This window comes from Scyliorhinus canicula, chromosome 10, assembly GCF_902713615.1.
Source record: "Scyliorhinus canicula chromosome 10, sScyCan1.1, whole genome shotgun sequence".
NCBI lineage: Eukaryota > Metazoa > Chordata > Chondrichthyes > Carcharhiniformes > Scyliorhinidae > Scyliorhinus > Scyliorhinus canicula.
In genome coordinates this window covers 159028821-159048571 of record NC_052155.1, presented here as the reverse complement: position 1 = coordinate 159048571, position 19751 = coordinate 159028821, and the positions used below count along the sequence as shown (strand labels likewise).

The 19751-nt window shown below is 46.7% G+C and overlaps 1 protein-coding gene across 46 annotated transcripts in view; it reads left to right on the top strand.

The window, feature by feature from the left end:
- The window catches only part of rims2a (regulating synaptic membrane exocytosis 2a), a 1202647-nt gene that overhangs the window by 998900 nt on the left and 183996 nt on the right, over window positions 1–19751 (top strand). For 33 of the 46 annotated variants that reach the window (XM_038810037.1, XM_038809989.1, XM_038809995.1 and 30 more), the window contains one exon: window positions 3724–3941. In XM_038810037.1, the coding sequence (XP_038665965.1) occupies window positions 3724–3941 (218 nt within the window). Of the gene's footprint in view, window positions 1–3699; window positions 3942–19751 lie in introns of all 46 variants that reach the window. The other 13 variants (XM_038810036.1, XM_038810038.1, XM_038810032.1 and 10 more) reach the window with 1 other exon arrangement.

The window sequence follows — 19751 nt, the reverse complement described above, 5'->3', positions numbered from 1 at the left end:
TAGCGCATGCGCGGGAGCGCCAGTGTGTTCTGGCGTGATCCCAGCGCATTCGCAGGGGGGATCATCTCCGCGCCGGCCATGGCGGACCGTTACAGCGGCCGGCAGGAATGGAAAGAGTATCCCCATGGCACAGGCCTGCCCGCAGATCGGTGGGCCCCGATCATGGGCTAGGCCACCGTGGGGGCGAGATCCCTCCCTACCCCCAAAGGCCGCCCGCAGAGCCAGGTCCCGCCGGTAAGGACTGTGTTTGATTTACGCCGGCAGGACTGTCCGAAAATGGGAGGTCACTCAGCCAATCGCGGAGTGGAGGATCACCGGGAGGGCCACTGCCAACGGCCCCCGACCGGCGCGCCGTGATTCCCGCCCCTGATGAAAAAACGCCGCCGGAGAATCTGGCAGGCGGGGTGGTGGGGCGGGATTCACACCATCCCCCGGCGATTCTCCAGCCCAGCGGGGGGCGGGGTTGGAGAATTCCGCCCCCAGGTGTATACAAGTGAGGGACTTTGCACGGAAGGAATGGAGAGGGTTTCCCAAGCTGCTGGAGTGTACCTTATTGGAGTGGTTTCTGCTACCGGATGTGGTAATGGAGGGTAGGATTGGGGATACATATATGGATGGCTGGAGAAGCAGGGGTGAGGATTAAGGAAAAATGGAAGGAGGAGCTGGGGGGAGATAGGATTGGGAGTGTGGAGTGAGGTAATGCGCAGAGTGAATTCACCCTCTTCGTGTGCGAGGATGAATTTGATTCAGTTTAAGGTGGTTCAGATGACTATTCCAATACTCTCCTGGATGGGATCCCACCCCACAGCCTCCATAAACCTGATAATTAATCACCAATCTTTGTAGATCAGCAATCAATTTATGAATTCAGATTTAACTTTAACTTTAAGGATTGCCTGTAATCTTTCCTGGGAGATGCAGATAAGCTTGATGAAGTCAAAGTTATACCGTACAAGACACAGGTTTTTGGTTACTTCACTGAAATCAAAGTGAATGGAAATACAACATCAATAAAATTATTTACATTTTGTGCATTGAAAATATTTTTTTACAATTTAATTATACACTAAAATTGACTTTTGAGAGAAATTGTTCCTAATTATTACCTGAGTAAATTTTGAATTGTGTACTTACTAACTGAACCTATTGCAAGCATGTGCATACTTGCGCTGTTAAATACAAGCCTTGCTTTGTCCACTATAGAGTTTTTTCCAATGGAATATATTGATGCTGGCAGTGATTCAGTTTGATGTTTTCATTGGTTCCGTTAGAAAGCATCAGACATGTTCAGTTACTAATTGTGATAAGCAAGGTTATAAATGTTTGTGATCCTATTCCAACTACCCTTGCAGGCTTTTTAATATCTTGATCATTTTGAGCAAAATGGTTTCATGTTTACCCACATATTTATTTATATTTTTCTCACCCAATCCTTCCGTCTCCCCTTCTGAGGATTTTGATGCATTACTAGGATACAGTTCACAGTTATGGATTTGCCATTATCCATTTTTTGGGTTTTGATAGTGAATGTTTTAATCCTTGGGAACCTCACAGCCAAACACAATCCACCCTCATCCAACATTCTTAAGCATGCACGGTGGCACAGTGGCTAGCACTGCTGCTTCACGGCGCTGAGGACCTGGGTTCGATCCCAGCCCCGGGTCACTGTCCGTATGGAGTTTGCACATTCTCCCCGTGTCTGCGTGAGTATCACCTCCGCCACCCGAAAAGGTGTGCAGGGTAGGTGAATTGGCCACGTTAAATTGCTACTCAATTGCAAAAAGAAAGAATTGGACACTTTAATTTTAAAAAAAACATTCTCAAGCACGTTCCTCCAACTGAGGTTAAAGTGATGGAGAGCAGGAACCCCAGCCATTTCTATTTCCACAAAAGGACAGAGGTGCCAAATGTAGTGACTGGAATATGACCCTATTTGCAATCAAGGTGATGTTTGTAACAGGACCTGAAACCTTCCTGGTCTACACATCTCTGCTACTCAGCGGAAAAACTCACTGAGCAGTCTGGGGAAGGAAGCCTTACATAAGCATTTAAACAAATGATTAATGCTGCTAAAGTGGAATTTCAACAGTCCCTGAAATCAATGCTGAGCAGTTGTGTTCTCCGAAAAAGAACAATACACCCACATCAAGATAGAAAAAAAAGTAATTGCAGATTTCACTGATTGCCAAGCTTTTTGCAGTCCCAGCAAACTTCAACATGGGACCTGGGCCAAAGTATTTTAGGGATATACAAAGAATAGCAAACAAGTTCATAAAATCCCTCCGGAGCAGGAGGAGACCATTCGGTCCATCGAGTCTGCACCAACCCTCTGAAAGAGCACCCTGGGTGCGATTTAACAGGAAAGAAACAGAGTTCCGTTTTGGGCACATTTAGCGTGGTGTTTCTTGGCGCCTGCAGTGGAGAGAACGATCCCGCTATCAAACGGGACTCTTTCTTTTGTTTGGCCTCAGTGAGGAACGCCCAGCCGCAGCCGCAATTACCTTCAATTCCTGCACTGACCAGCTCAGCTCGCTAGTGCAAGAAGAGATCGGGGCATCATTTTTAAATGCCACCCGAACCTCTGGACCCCCACCGCAGCTCTGGACCCCCACCGCAGCCTCTGGACCCCCACCGCAGCCTCTGGACCCCCACCGCAGCCTTTGGACCCCACCGCCAACCCCCGCCCCCCCCATGCCTCAACTTACCGATTAGGGGGTCCTCGAGCCTCCTTCACCCCACCTCATAAGGGCAGGGCACCCTCGGGCCCGATCCCCAGCATGGGCAACCTGCCACCTGGGCACCTTGACGCAGCCAGCCTGGCTCCCTTTCCATGCCCCTGCCAGCCTGGCAGTGCCGCCTAAGCCTAACTGCTCACTTAAATATGTAAATTTGGATCGCGCCCAGTGAGGGCAAGATCCAGATCGCCACATGGCGCAAGATCTTGTTAGATCTCGCGAGGTGTTCCGAGCAACGCAAATCTCACAAGAGGCCTCTCACAGATTTAACAGCCTTGTTGCGTCGCTGGACGGGCCTGACAAGGCCATTCGATTGCGCCCCCTATCTAGGCTCACTCCCTCACCCTATTCCTGTAACCCCACCTAACCTGCACATCTTTGGACACTAAGGGGAAATTTAGCATGGCGAAGCCACCTAACCTGCACATCTTTGGACTGGGGGAGGAAATTGCAGCAACCGGAGGAAACCCACGCAGACACGGGGAGAAGGTGCAAACTCCACACAGACAGTCGCCCAAGGTCCCGGGTCCCTGCTGCGAGGCAGCAGTACTAACCCTGTGACGCCATGCTGCCCTATAGTTAAAAAATTATAATTCAGTTACCATCGCCTGCCATTTCAGGATTGATATAGGGCATGACCAAAATGAGTGCCTTTGCAAATATTTGCTGTATCTTCTGATAATACTAAAAAAGCTTCATATTAAATCAACTGCTGCATGTGTCTGCAAATCTGCAATTGAGTTTACTAGTCACATCAATTAAGACTAGAATTTTTTGTAGAGCAGAATAGTCTACAAAGAGGTGCAAGATAATGCTTTCTCCTCGCCCTGCAGTGCCTTGTAACTGAGTTGCTTTGGCCATGCCTTTCCCAGACCCTCTAGCTGAAACCTGTCCTTTTGTATCTTCCTCTACCTTTTCCCTTGTCTTTCTGTCGATGTTATTTATCTGTACCAACGGCTCACAGTGTATTTACATCCAAACTGCAAAGCAAACAGATGGGAACCTCAGGAAAGAACATGACGAAGAGCACCAGCGTGATCGGCGACATGTACAGCATGGAGAAAAACGATGGCAGCCAATCTGACACAGCTGTGGGCACTGTTGCCACCGGTAGCAAGAAGCGACGATCCAGTATTGGCGCCAAAATGGTGGCTATCGTAGGTCTCTCAAGACGTAGTCGCAGCACTTCACAGCTAAGCCAAACAGGTAGGTGCCACTCTTTTTAAAGGCTCGTGCCACCATTGCTATGCATTTCCTAAATTGGATCAGCTGAGAGCGGGCTCGAGTAGTGATTTGATTATATTTACACTGTTTGCACTACCATAAGGTTTTGTGAGTAACAATGCATTTTAATTCATATGTATAAAGAAAAGTGAAAGGAACATTGTGTTGCTTCAAAGTGACCTGAGGATCAGAACTTTGAATATGTGCTTAACCTAACCAGACAATGAATGACTGTTTTCAAAGGCAAAGACAACCTTTGGAAGAGTAAGGGTACACTTTATCCTCCATTCAACCTACACAAACACCCACACACCAACCCATTATTAATTACTTGTTACTAGTTTTGAAATAGTTTGTAAACTGTGTCCACAAACCAAAGACATTTCTATTTCAAATACTTTTACATGGTATTTGGAGGTGACACTGGCTCCAAAATCTGCTTCCTGTGAATTTGGTGCAAAATTTTGGAATTAAGAGTGCAGATTATTTATTGAATTGTATGTTAATCTTGGCAAAATTACAAGTAAAAATGATTTAAATAAGGAAATATGTGGCATGTCACCCAGTTTTTATGATGATCTTATATGAAAAAGACAGGTGCGTAATATTGGGCATTGCTTTCGTTGGTGACTGTGGGATGAAAATGAATAACAATTGTGATTGATTTCTTGTACTACAGCAATCATTAGTATTTTTCACAAACATCTGTGAAATTCGACTGTCAACCACTGACACACCATTCCTCGATGTCGTCATAAATTCTGCCCCAATTTTCAAAGCAGGACATACTAAATTCAATATAGCGCATGCTTTTCGTAGAAAATTCCTCATAACCCATTATTCCCATCACCCATACGATCCTGGTGTCGTATCCCACGACACAATAGCTATTTTATGGTTAGTGTACCCAGAGAATATGTCATTTGTCGATCAAGTTCACAAAAGTCTTAGATTCCTTTTGAATTTTTTTATTGGCATAAAGCTTACATAGAAAATAAGCCATGCAGCTCCAACAAGTGCATGTTGGTAACTGCATTCTGCTGGAACAATAATTCCACGTGCTTGCCTTGTTTCTGTATCCTTTTTCTCTACCATCTATTCCTGAAGCTTGATATGGTTCTGACTTTAACCACAACTCTGGTAATGAATTTGAAATCCTCACAACTCTGTGTAAAAAAAAAAAGGTCTTTTGGTCTCTGTACTAAATCTATAATATTGTCTTTCACATCTAGACCTCTTGATTCCTGGAAACAATGGGCGTGATTCTCCCAACGGGAGACTAAGGGCGTGATTCTCCGCACCCGCGAGAAATCGTGAGGCTGGCGTCAAAAACGGGCGGGTTTGACGCCAGCCTCCACCCCCCCCGACCAGGAACTGATTCTGGTCCCCGGTCGGGGCTAGCATCCCGCGGCCGTGAACTCCGGCATCGCGGGCTTAACGAATTTCATTAAGCCCGCTAGCCAGAGTTAGCGACGGCTGACGCGTCAGATGACGTCAGCCTCGCATGCGCGGATTGGACGACTCCAACCCGCGTATGCGCGGATGACGTCATCACGCATTTGCGTTAAACCCGCGCATGCGCGGGCCGGTATGCCCCTCAACCGCCCCGCGAATGGATACAGGGGGGCGGCGGAAGGATAAAGAGTGCGCGGGGTAAGTACCCGCTGCCCGCGATCGGTCGGCACCCTTGGCACGGCCGATCAATCGGTGCCATGGTTCCCCAGATCGAGACTTTACGGCCGTTTTTACGAACGGTCAGACCAGGTGTGATTTACGTTCATAAAAACGGTCGTAAAGGCCTTGAAAATCGGCCCATCGGCCAGGGGTGAATCGCTGCTCGCCGTAAAAAAACGGCGGGCAGCGATTCATGTCAGGAGGCGGGCGTGGGGGGAGGGGGGAGAATAGCGGGAGGGCGTCGGACCAGCGTGGCCGTAAAAATTTACGCCGCCCGCTATTCTCCGCCCTGTCGTGAGTGCGGAGAATTCCGCCCTAAGTGCCAACGCCGGAGTGAAAACCGGAGTGTTTCACTCCGGCGTCGGAGGCCGCTCCTCGTCCCCTATTCTTCCTCCCCCAGGGGGCTAGGAGCGGCGCCGCGTCAATTTCGCGCGCCGGGCCTTGGCGCCCGCTTCAAAGCGGCGCCGCCTAAATGATGTGGCCGGCGGCGCTTAAATGACGTCACCCGCGCATACGCGGTTGCCGTCCTCCCCGCGTGGAGTGTGGAGGATTGATCTTGCGGGGCGCCGGAAGAAAAAGAGTGCGTCCTTTAGAGACGCCGGCCCGCCAATCAGTAGGCACCGATCGCGGGCCAGACCCCTCCTGAGCACCCCCCTGGTGCTCGATCCTCCCTCCCTCCCCCCCCCCACAGGCCGCACACGCAGCGTTCGCGCGCTGTTAACACCGGCATCGGCCAGGTGTGGTTGGCGCCGGCGTGAACCAGTCGGATTGGGCAGGCCGCTCGGCCCATCGGGCCGGAGAATCGCGGGTCTCCGTGAAAAACGGCGACCTGCGATTCTCCGAGCTGCCTGTCGTAAAACTCAACACGCCGTTTTGGGGGGGGGGGGGGGGGCTGGGAGAATCGTGTGCGGGTGCCAGGGCTGTATGGCGGGAATCGCCCGGTACTCCCGCGATTCTCCCACCCGGTGTGGGGGTCGGAGAATCGCGCCCAATCTCTTTCTATACATTCTGTCCCTTCCTTTCATTATTTTGAAAACTTTTATCAAATCACTACTTAACCTAACAAAAAGACGTAGCGCCTGTGGTAATACCACTGAATATATATGTGTGTGCCTCTATTAGGGGATGTACAATAGTACCTGCTATTACAGGTTTGTCGGTAAGCCCCTGCATAGTTTGTCGGTAAGCCCCTGCCGGCTAGGTCTGCCCACAGGGAGCAGTATAAATATCCATGAGGTCTCCTGAGCTGCCATTTTACAGCTCCACTTGAGGGAATAACATCTCACGGTAATAAAGCCTCTTTTATACCATTTTGTCTTTCTGTGTGCAATTGTTAGTGCATCAGCGCCCCCCGGGGATCTCCGTCTCACCAGCCGGCCAATGGGGTTTCCCATTGTGGGCAGTCCCACACTGTTGGGAAACCCCAGGGCTGTCGCCACAACGGAGAATCCCGACAGCGGAGAATCCCACCCCCTTTCTTTGCCATTCGTTTACATCGCTGAAACTGCTCATGTCCAAAATAAGAGTCTAAAGAAAATTTTAAAAAGCAAAATTGCATACTTCATCATAGTATGATTAGATGTATTCACTGAATTATCTTTTATGCCTTCACTCCTGTTTTTTACTAGTAGCCTCTCCCAAAAGCCTGGGTTTAGGCTTTAAGCCAACTTAGATTGTGCCAGGGAGTAACCACAAAGGTGGCATTCCAGATGGACAGGCCTGCAATTTCCAGCCACCAGACAGTGTCCTGGTTTTGGGCATGGTCCCATCTCTGGCTTATTTTTTAAGAACCTGTTTGGCTGATGGTCCGGGGGTGTGGTAAGTAGCCAACTAAGCCCTTTACTGGGCCTATTGAGGTCACTTTTCAGAAACTGAGTAGAATTATCCAGTCGATGGTCAGCTCGTCCACCTCCCCGACCCCCCCCCAAAAAAAATGCTGAATCCTGGCTGATGAACAGAGGTTACTTCCTGGGGCCCAGCGCACTGTCTACCATATTTAGACCAGGTAACCACAGCTGCCACCACAGGCAAGAAGCTCTGGCTAGTTTTTTTAATTTTTGAAGTCTTTACAAAATCTTCAAAGGAAAGTTCCATCTTGAGGCATCCTATACTTCACCTTCCTGTATCAGCGGCTACTACATCTGGAAGTTTACCAATGTGTCAATGCTGAGGGCCATCGATTGGCCCGCTAGGCTTGGCTCCCGCAGCTGATCACTTAACTGGCAGCCCCCTCAAAAATTGCCCTCTGGGTCCTGATGCAGCATGTTTATGTTCCCCATCCATATTCCACCACCCCCCCCCCCCCCCCCCCCCACCCGAAGGCTGGAATCGGACACACAAATGAAAATTCAGACTTCAGTGCATGGAATCTCTCGGGATGCATCAAATCCATTCCTTTGGCTGTGTTGCCGGAATAGGTTTTCGACGAGAGGGAACCTTTCAAAAACTTTGCAGGAGTAAAATTCGTATTGAGTTTTTTAAGAGGAACATTTGTGTGTATGTGTGTGTGTGGTTCTGATGACGTGCCTGCTGTAACCTGTGATTTGTGTTCATTAGACTAGAAATTAAGTCAGAGAGTGGGTGGACAACTGAGAGATTGAGGAGAAGAAAGTGTGCAGATCTCTTCATGCAATATTACTTCAGTTTCAAACAGTTACGTTTTGAGATCAGCTAATTATTTTGCCTGTTTACATTTAGAAAAGGTCAATGTGAATTAAAGGCAGATTAAAACTGATATTAACTTCAAAGAACTTTGTGTCAGAAAGGGAGATGGAAAAGCAGAGTAGAAAGAAGACAAATGGGAGGCACTGTGGGTGGCACTGTTGCTTACAGTTCCAGGGTCCCAGGTTTGATTTACGGCATGGGTGACTGTGTGGAGTCTGCACGTTCTCCCCGTGTCTGCATGGGTTTCCTCCAAGTGCTCCGGTTTCCTCCCACAGTCCACAGATGTGCAGATTAGGTGGATTGGCCATGCTAAATTGCCCCTTAGTATCCGAAAAATGTTAGGTAGGGTTATGGGGATAGGGTGGAGGTGTAGGTTTAAGTAGGGTGCTCTTTCCAAGGGCCGGTGCAGACTCGATGGGTTAAATGGACTCCTTCTGCACTGTAAATTCTTTCTATTCTATAAATGTGCACTTTTTTCCACATTCTAATTTGAATACTCTTTCTCAGCAAAGGTGTTGAATTTAAAAAAACAAGCATTGCCTAGGTGAAGGAAACAGAACCAGAGGGTGGGGGCAGGGAGACGAGAAGTAAAACTAGAGATTGAGAAGACTTGTGGCTTCTGGCCTGTACCCCTGGGGTGAAGCTGGTGGGAGTGAGGAGAGTGGGTGGATGTTTGAGATTGAGGTGATAACAGAACAATGGAAGCTGAAAGTTAATGGGGGGAAAAGAGCAGGCTAATGATGGAAATGAAGAGCTGAGGGAATCGCAAGTGATTGTGCGTGGGGATAGTAAGAGATAGTAGGGCGGACCACAGATTTAGCACGCATCCAATGATGCCTTCTTTCCCCATCGCACCACATACTTTAAAGCAAAGAAAAACTGAGAAGCAAAAGATGGCAGAGAGGAGCAAATAAAGAGCTAAAGGAAAGAAAGAGAAGAGAAGAATTAGACAGAGTTAGAAGAGGAGAGTCAAAAGCAGCAAATTTGAAAATTGCAGAGAAAGGTAAGGAAGTGACCCTATATTCTTGGAGTCAACCATTAATGAAAAGATCAGTGAGCGATTGCTATCTGTATTCCCATCAACACTGAGGATTTTTTTGTTGCTTTCAGTGAGAATTTGTGATGTTGCTATCAATGCTATGATGTTGAATTCTCCCCACCTTCAGGGGCTAGGCCAGTGCCGGAGTGGTTTGTGCCCCGCCGGCTGGCGTGGAAGGCATTTGGCAACACGCCAGCCGGGGCCGAAGGGACTCCGCTGGCCGGCGAGAGTCCGCGCATGCGCGGGAGCTTCAGCGGCTGCTGATGTCATCCCCACACATGCGCAGGGGGGAGGGCTTCACCTACGAGTTGGCCATCGCGGAGGCTGACACGGCCGACGCGTAGGAAAAGAGTCCCCCCACAGCACAGGCCCGCCCGCGGATCGGTGGGCCCCGATCGGGGCCACGCCACCATGGGGGCACGCCCCGGGGCCAGATAGCCTCGTGCCCCCCCCCCCCCCCCCCCCCCCCAGGACCCCGAAGCCCACTCACGCCGCCAGGTCCCGCCGGTAAGGGACCTAGTCTGATCTATGCCGGCGGGACCTGGCAAAGAACCAGCGGGACCTCAGCCCATCATGGCCATTCCCGCCCCCGCCGAATCACCGGTGCCAGAGAATTCGGCAGACGCCGGGGGCGGGATTCACACCGCCCCCTGGCGATTCTCCGACCTGGCAGGGGGTCAGAGAATCCCGCCCCTGATTTCTACTGACCATAACTAAAAGATAAAGTGTAAAGCTTAAAAATTCCCCACTACATAAGCCGTATGAAAATCCCGAGACTGGAAATTCCTGCCTGACATCAATAGACTCTTCAGTGCACCTTCCCACCTGCGACGATTCCTGCAATTGGTGGATCGAAAATGTTACCCCTACATCTAGTCTCAATATGATCCATTTGTGTTTTATTTTGAAGATGAAGTAAAGTCAGACACATTAATCAGGGTGGGGTAACAAAGAGGAAGTGTTGTGACAGCCAAATCTGAATCAACAGAGTAACTTGAATTGAGAATTGGCTCTGTCACAAATTTATATACAAACTGGCAGGTGATGAGTGAAGTGTAATACATTTAGACATAGCTGGAAGAATGATTTAAATTGATAGAATCATCCAAAGTACTTATTGTTATGACTCCAAAGAGATTGTTGTCATGTAAACAAAGCAGGCAACCCTTTTCTGTACAGCAAGATCTCAAAAATATAAATGAGACCATGCTTACTCCCACCTCACCTCCAACAATGCCCATTCCTCCCTCGCCCCCTCCCAAACATGAACACTCCACCCTGACTCCTCGAATCCCCCCAACCTCCATCACTCATTCTCCACCACAAACTCATAACCGCCATTTAAGGTGTTAAGCATTTTAAATAGTTTTTAAAATACCCCGACGGTGAGGTTTTTCTCAGACATATCTTTAGACTAAAGCATGATGACCAAAAGTAGAGTTACTTCAGCTGGTGCTGTCAAGGTGGGGGTGGGGGGGGGGGGGGCTCACCAGTCTCTGCAGTGGTGCCTCATTCCTCACTCTCCTTGATAAGATAAGAGTGCAGTTGTAATTATGGTCACTGGCAACCACCATGACATTGCCACCAACTGGACAGTCTGGGTCTAAGTGTTGATAGTTGTATAGGGTCGAATGAGTTGGTAATTGTTGACCATTTTGACTTTGAGAACTATACTGCTGACTAACATTGCTATGAGTGGTGATGTTCACAGGAAATCAGGACAGCAAACTATGATAATTGAATCATAGAATCCTTGCAGTGCAGAAGGAAGCCATTCAACCCATCAAGTCTACACCGACCTTCCAAAAAAGCACCCGACCAATGCCCACGTCCCCACCCTATCCCGTAACCCAGTAACCCCAACTCTCCTTTTGAACACCAAGGGGCAATTTAGCATGGCCAATCCACCTACACCTAACCTGCACATCTTTGGACTGTGGAGGGAAACCGGAGCACCCGGAGGAAGCCCACGCAGGCACGGGGAAAACGTGCAAACTCAACACAGATAGTCACCCCAGGTCCCAGGTCCCTGGTGCTGTGAGGCAGCAGTGCTAAACACTGTGCCGCCCATTAAAACATCATTAAAACAAATGAACAGAAGTTTTGGACCTGCGAATCTTCAATTTGCGATCCCAGCAAACGTTCTCAAATGAGGTCAGCTGCTCATGGAGTCACAATTTATATTTTCATAGGTGCTTAATTTAGTGTTAACCTTCGTGTTTTTCTTTTACATTTCAAATAGTGGAAGATTTTTTTTTTTGTAAACACACATCCCAGTGTAACAGATGCAAAATATATTGAGGATTATTTTTGTTGCATTGGCCAAAGTTTTTCGGTCATTCCCAGCAGTGGGACCTTCTCATCCCACTGAGGGTGACCCCCCCCCCCCCCCCCCTTGCCACAGGTTCCCCAACAGCAGGGCGTGAAAAATATGGGAAAGCCCAGTGAGAACGGCAGGACTGGATGGAACCAGAAGATTCAGCCACTGGCCAATGGATGACGGCTTCCACTGCCATAAAACATGCCGGGGGGGGGGGGGGGGGGGGGGGGGGGGGGCGGTATCCTGCCCATGACAACTAATAGTTTAACACTTTTATAAACTGATACATCTTTATAAATATTCTACGGCGATGAGAGTAGGAAATTCATTGTTAATTCAAAACATCTTGAAATTTTCAATCAGGAGGGATAAACATTTTCTTCCAGGTGGCCTCTGAAAGATATCAATATTTTTTATTTTTAAATTTCGATCAATTAATTATCCAACAGTGGAAAAATCTGAGGCTAAAATCTAATTATTATGCTGGCATTCTGCACAGCGCAGGAGTTTTCTCAGAAAATAATGTAACCAGAGTAGAGAGAAATTGCATTCATATTTGCTGCGTTTGCCTGAATTTTCAATTGGAAACAGGAGCAGGGCCGGAGGCAAGCAGCTGTGCAATTTCCTGCCATGGTTCTGCCTTCGGGCCATTTCCAGTTCGGCAGCATTGGCCGAGTAATTATTACCCTTCCGCAAATGTCAGGGAACCAATTAGACCAAGTTAAGGGACCTGCCAAAGCCACTCTTCACAAGGTAACTGGAATTATTTGGAACCGCCCCCCCCCCCCTCCACACCCCCTCCCCCCCTCCACTCCACCTCCCCCCCACTCCACCTCCCCCCCCCTCCACTCCCCCTCCCCCCCTCCACTCCCCCCCTCCACTCCCACGCCCCCTCCCCCCCCACTCAGGCCAATGTACTTCCATTGGCCCGCACACCATCCAGCCACACCTGCCACAGACAGAGGGCCAGGCTACGGCCACTGGCCATCCAGTGGAGCAGTTGCCCCTCCTTGCTGATGACCTGGCAGAATTATCCTTCTTGGCTTAAACAGTTTTGGAAAACCCTTTGGGCCCCCTGCATCTTGAGGTGCTCTCTCTTTAATCTACCTGCATCAGTACCTCCCACCTCTGACACTGGGGCTGATGATCTCTCCATATTGGAGAGCGTCCTAATTCCCCTCCACTCTCGAGAGCCTGTCTTGTACTTGACACCTCGAGGTTGCCATTTGAAAATGAATGAAATGAAAATCGCTTATAGTCACAAGTAGGCTTCAAATGAAGTTCCTGTGAAAAGCCCCTAGTCGCCACATTCCGACGCCTGTTCGGGGAAGCTGGTATGGGAATTGAACCGTGCTGCTGGCCTGCCTTGGTCTGCTTTAAAAGCCTGCTATTTAGCCCCGAGTTAAATCATTTAATTGGTCACCTCCTCAAAAAACGTCATCAGGGTCCTGACGCTAGCATGTTCCTGGCCTGCATTTTCACCCTAATAGCAGGATTGGGACCCACTAAAAAAATTCATCCTGTTAATTTTATTTCTTTCCCAATAGATACTGCCTGACCTGAGTATTTGCAACATTTTCTGCTTTTATTTTCAGATTTATAACATCTGCAATATTTTGTTTTTACACATAAATACTGTGGCTACAAAAAGAACGGCAAAGGCTTGGGAATTCTGCTACATGTGGAATTCTCCGGTCATTGGGATTCTCTTTTCCTGCCGGCAGGGCATCCCGACCCTGGGTTTCCCAGTGACGTGGGGTGACTTCAATAGGAAATCCCATTGACAAGCGGTGGGAGCAGAGAATCTCACCAGCATTTCAGGAAGGAGGCTCACCTCCTCCAGTTCAATTACAGAAGAGCAATAAATGCCACCTTTGCAAGTGATGCCTACATCCCATGGAAAATATAAAACCAATATTTAATGATAACTGACAAATCAATATCAGAAATTCAATAGAGAGAATCATATTCAGCACAACTAGCGTCATCCTTGTTTACGTTCATGTTCACACCCACATAGGCCACTTTTATCACCTTCCTGCTTCCATGGGGTAACTTTCCCCTGGTGAAGACTTTGAGTAGCCAACATACCTGCTGTCTGCTCAATGAACCTGGCATGAGAATCGTCATTTTGAGGGCCTTCAGATTGTTGGTAGAAAGCAAGTACTTCGGGGAAGATACCAGCTCTAGGTCACTGTAAGAGTGGGTAGCCGAGTCAACTTCCGGACGCAAAGGTGACAGATCCATATAAAAGGTCTCCAGCACAATTCAACAACGGGTGAATCAGGTGAGTACCCCAAATCTCGGCTGATCGTGAGTCACCTGACTTGCTCCATGTGGCACCATCTGGATCCTACCCTCGCTGGCCGAGATGCATATCTGTAGCTCATTTAAATACCCACTCGCCGGATTCACCTGGCAACCGGGAGTCAACGGCCATGCCTGCAAGACCACGCCAGGGCACTTTTAGTATTGTTCTACACAAATGTGGACCAGGGGTAACAGCACCTTGGTGGAGGGAGGGGGGGGGGCGTGGTGGCCTGTAGGGCATTAGAGAACCTAGGTGGTCAGCGATAGGGCACGGTGGTACCCTGGCACTCAACTGGACACCCTGGTACTGCCAGCCTGGCACCCTGGCAGTGCCACCTGGCACCCTGGCAGTGCCACCTGGACCATGTCTTGTCTTTCTTTTTAAATCCCTCCCCATCTTATTCCCCCTTTCCTGACCTTTTCTCCCCTTTGCTTCCTCTCCCACCACATCAATATCTGTCACAGTTTACCCTCTGATGTTAGTTTCTCTTCCGGTAGGACTTTCACACGTTGTGTTCTCTCTGGGGATTGTCATTAGCACTCTTTCCCCTTGGTTTCTGTGGCTATTTGCACTCTGTTCCCTTGATTTCTGTGGCTATGACTCATCTTTCATTCTCTCACCCCACAGTTTAAATATTTCCCACTTTCTTTTAGCTTTGACAAAGGGTCATCTGGACTTGAAACGTTAGCTCTTTTCTCTCCCTACAGATGCTGCCAGACCTGCTGAGATTTTCCAGCATTTTCTCTTTGGTTTCAGATTCCAGCATCCGCAGTAATTTGCTTTTATACAGGATTAATCCTTACGGGCTAAGTGCTGGGCGTTGGCCTCTACCGTTGCCCATTACACCCGAGGGGTGATGGGACAAGTTTCTTAATTGGGTATTAAATGTACGGGCCTCAATTGGGCTTCAGGTAGGCGACCCACCTGATGTCTCCCTATCCAAAGTCAAATCTTTATGGGGACTGGGTAGATGGACTGGTGATGCGTTTGCTACCAATGGCACAGACCCCTAATTTATGGGTTACACCCACATGTTTTCCCACCCGCGTACGTCCCGTAAAATATAGCCTTTAGGATATAAACCCAGTTCCTGTTTTCACTTTGACTTCCTCCCAGGAACTTATCAAGTTTTCTAAGATTATCCATTTTCTTGGGACAAACTCTAAACTTTTTCACAGCTGCCTTATAGGTCTGGGACACTTCAAATCAAGCATGAGCTTCACTCTTCGTGTGCAGTGGCTTAAACAAAAGACTAGAAGCACTGCTACTTTCTAATAGCGTTTTCTTCTTATCCTGGCTTTGGACAGATACAGGTGGCTTTCCCCCAGACTGTTCCCAGGCTAGCAACTTTTCACTATGAGGTTACTGTAGATCTCTTCCTCCAGCTCCAATCTAGGTAAATCTTCCAACCACTTTTCCCCTTACAAACCCAAACTGATTTTGATCTACCACCTGCATTACGTGTGGTGAATGATAACATTGGCGTTGTCTCTGCTTAAGGTTCAGGCCTGGCCAACATTTATCTCTTTCGCTCTCTCAAACCCCAGACTGTTCCTGAGCTGAATTGCTTGTTTCTGTGAACAAAGCACACAGATTAACCCAAACCCAAAAAGTACCTCCCTTAATAGCCTACTTCCATAGCAATGCGTCATTCCTACATGAAATGTTCCAAGCAAAAAGTGAAACTAATTCAATTTACCTTCAAAGCAACCTTTTGATTCTGTGATCCACATGACTAATTTATATCTCTAACTGAGTTTATGTCACTTTTTCCAGACTTTCTGTTTCCACCCAGAAATCTGCCTATTTACAAAGGTGCCTTTAGTTTCTTTGATCTGGGAACTATGTGAATAATTGAAATCTCTTATTGAAGTAACTGTAGACCTCCTGTCCCTACCAAAATCTTGGAGATGGTTCATCCATTGTTTAAGTTTCTCATTTCTTACTCTGACTTCAGGTTACCCTTTGAATTGTAATTAACCAAGGTTGGTATACCAGTTTCTGTACCGAGTGTTTCTATTTATCTACATTTAAAATTCAATTTCTAAACTAAAAGTTATTTTGTAAAATATTAATTATTAAATCAGATAAGTATAGTGCTTGCAATTTCCTGATTACTCTGCTGTTTCAGAAATTAATTGAAAGATCGGTTAATTGAAAAGTAAATAACAAATGTGTTTGAATGGATTTTAAGTTATTAGTTTAGTGAATGAGGGATGTTGATTTGAAACAAGTGTTCGATAACAGACATTTTTTATTTGTTTGTGGAATGTGGCTGTCGCTGGCTAAACCAGCATTTATTACCCATCCCTTAATCCCAACAAATCTCTTTTCTTAAACAAAAATACAAGGATGCCTGTTTCCATAAATAACATTGCATGAACAAAATGATAGGGACGTGCGGCTTCAAGATATGCAACATCTGAGAATACATTTTGTAAACAGGTAGGAGTTGACATTGCCCCATTTCTATTCAAAGAACATTTTACCCAATGAAAATGTGAAGCTGAATCTCATTATACCGTATACGTCATTTGTCAAGACACAGTTTCTCTGGTGACTAATTGGTATCCTGTTTTCTTTTGCTGGCTATTGCTAGCACCAACAATTTAATTTTGAAAATGTATTCTGATATTATCAATATATTCCCTAGAATGTAGACTGTGCAGTTTGCTTGTTGATAGCATTTTGGTCAGACATTTGTGAGTTTATTGCTTCACATCAGCACCAACATAATGTGAATGCTTATTTTATACTTGCCTCTCAGCCAAAGTAGGTCAGCATCTTTGTGGATTAAATGTAAAATGGTACCTGAGCTGCTGATTAAATTTAACAATTGTACAAGCAAAATCTTAACCTTTAACTACTTAACGCCTGTTCTTCATGAAGGTCTGCTTTTCTATATTAAATTTCACCTCACACTGTCTACTCATTTATGCATTTTAACTAACTCCTTTCTTCAGTTCTAATTTTACTATCCTCTTCCTCCATCTGCAAACGTAATTAATATTTGGTAATGTTCATCTATAACACCCATGTGGTAATCCGGCAGAGTTGTTCACCTGACTGATTTATCCTGAATTTGGAATCTTTGATACTAACTTAGTTCTGTGGGTGCTCTCCATTCAGTGACTCTCTCATGTTGATTCTCAGTATATTGTCAGTCTTTTCCCTAGTCCTACTTATGTCCTTGCATAAGTCTGTTTGCGGGGATTTTCTTGTTTTGCACCCAATAAGCTTGTCTTGCTCCTTCTTGTTACTGTTACAATCCGTAGATCTACCTGGTTTATCGCTGTTAATCAAGGCTGTGTGAATTAGTAAATACTCAATCAGTCAGTCCTTAACATTACCTGCAAGAGAAAAGAGGTTTCAAAAAACATTACAAATAAAGCTTCTCTGTAGTACAGCAATACAAGTCTTGGAATATCAGGTAAAGAGGTTCTGTTCGAAAACAAATAATTTAGTTTTGATCATTAAAAATAATGTTGTTCCCTTTTAAGAGTCAAAGATCAGTTTCCAATTATGAGCAGAGGCCCACTTGAAAAATACATGCAAGTGTGAACTAGAACTGGCAGTTAATAAAATTCACCCGATGCTTTTCCAGTATTTGATGCTCGACACAGGGGGAAATAATTTACACTGTGTTTAAACAGCTCGAAATGAAGCTAGTGAGAAATCCATAGTGAGAAACAGGTGGAATTTCTATTTTCTGAATCTGGATCACATCTTTCTCCAAAAACCCAGACAGTTTAGATACAGCTTGACAACAGCAAAGGCTTAGAGACTCCTAAATATCTGCAGGGTTACAAATGAAATCCACCTGAAGTTGCACAGATCACTGATAAGTTTGCCACTGAATGTCCTGCTGCCCAATGACCCATTAGCTGACAGGGTTGTCTGGAACACAAAGGGTTCACTACTCCAAGTCTCATTAATGAACCAGGATGACTGGGTAAACATTTGCCGGGCCTTGTAGGACTGCACATCTGCCTGGCTCAGTTTTCAGATTAATGATCTGCCATGGAGAATGAATGAGCTCCAATCAGCCATCCCCAGACAATAATTAACTATGTAAATGTTCATTTGAACCAACCTTTGCCAGTTCTCCCAGACCGATATCTGTAACTCTTACTCGAGAGTCAAGGGGGTAGATTCTCAAGAGGAAAGCCATAAGATGCCCAAAATTTGGCTACGTTTGGAAGAAATACCTTCCTGAACTCATCATTGGAGTTATCCATCAATACCAATGTTAATTTGGTTGATTTGTGTATTGATGAGAGAATATCGGCAAAATAGCGGTATCATGACATCAGTGTTGAGTTGGTCTCAGCTGTTCTGTCATGTGTCAGTATTTTCTTAATGAGATATTGAGCTGGATTTTACTCTGGCAGGATGGCTGAGAAAATGGCAGCGGAAGGGATTGGTAAGGGTGTCGTCTTGGAACCATGGGATATTATCAGCAGTGGGAATCTCAAGAACGCGCGGTGGGAACCTCAGCAACGCAGCTGCCCACTGGACAGCCGGTTATGCCAATTTAGTGTTCAATTCATTTTTCCAGAGTTAGTAGGTGCCTCCACCTCACGTGAGAACACCAAGATCCTGACAGCCTTCAGCCTTTCAATGGTCCCCAGGAGGGTGCTCCTTCATGGTCCACAGTGGGATCCCCCAGCAGAAATGGCCATCCCCACGGCTCCTCTGCCATGACTGGAAGGTGGATCCCCCCCCCACCTCCCCACCTGCCTGGCCTTGGAACGGTAAGAAAAACACTGACCTTATCTGCAACGCACCTGAGATGGAGGCAACCTCTCCATTTTCCTACAGTCTCAGCACTATCAGTGGTGCTGCTGAGGCTGCAATGCTGCCTGTACTCTGATTGGTCTTGGTGTTATCCTCCGAATTGGCTGCTACCTGTAAAATGCCAACCAGGGTCCTACCACCGGCACGCATGGAGTCAGGTGAGACTTTCCGTCCCATCAGTCAGACTCCTTAACCAGGTGAGAAAATCAGCCCATGTTTGCTGATGGTTACCAGGTAACAAATCATGTAATTTCACCGTTCTTACTTCCACAGCAGTAGCAGAGCACGAAACCCCATGGTTGGCACATATTTTACATTACATAGAATTACATAGAATTTACAGTGCAGAAGGAGGCCATTCGGCCCATCGAGTCTGCAGCGGCCCTTGGAAAGAGCACCCCACTTAAGCCCATGCCTCCACCCTATCCCTGTCACTCCACCTAACCTTTCAGACACTAAGGAGCAATTTAGTATGGCCAATCCACCTAACCTGCACATCATTGGACTGTGGGAGTAAACCGGAGCACCCAGAGTAAACCCACACAGACATGGAGAGAAAGTGCAAACTCCACACAGTCAGTCGCCGGAGGCCGGAATTGAACCTGCGACCTTGGAGTTGTAAGGCAGCTGTGCTAACCACTGTGCCACCATACCACCATGTAGTATCAGTCAGGGTTATTTCTAGCTATCTTTGTTCTATCATAAAAAAAGTAAATTCTGTCATTTTCTGACTCATAAAATTTCTGGCCAAGTCCTACTTTATGTGATTTACCTCCTGTAATTGGATAAAATGTTTAAATGAGGGCTAATAGCTATTTTAGAAATTGTGCAGATCATAATTCTGGGATTTAAATATTAATGATAATTATTTTTAGTCTCAGCAGATGGCAGATTTAATATCAAATCTGCACATTTGCAACAGAGCTGTAAGTGTGAAATAAAATAGGTCGCTCTCTCTCTCTCTTTCGCTCAGTCCATAATTAACTA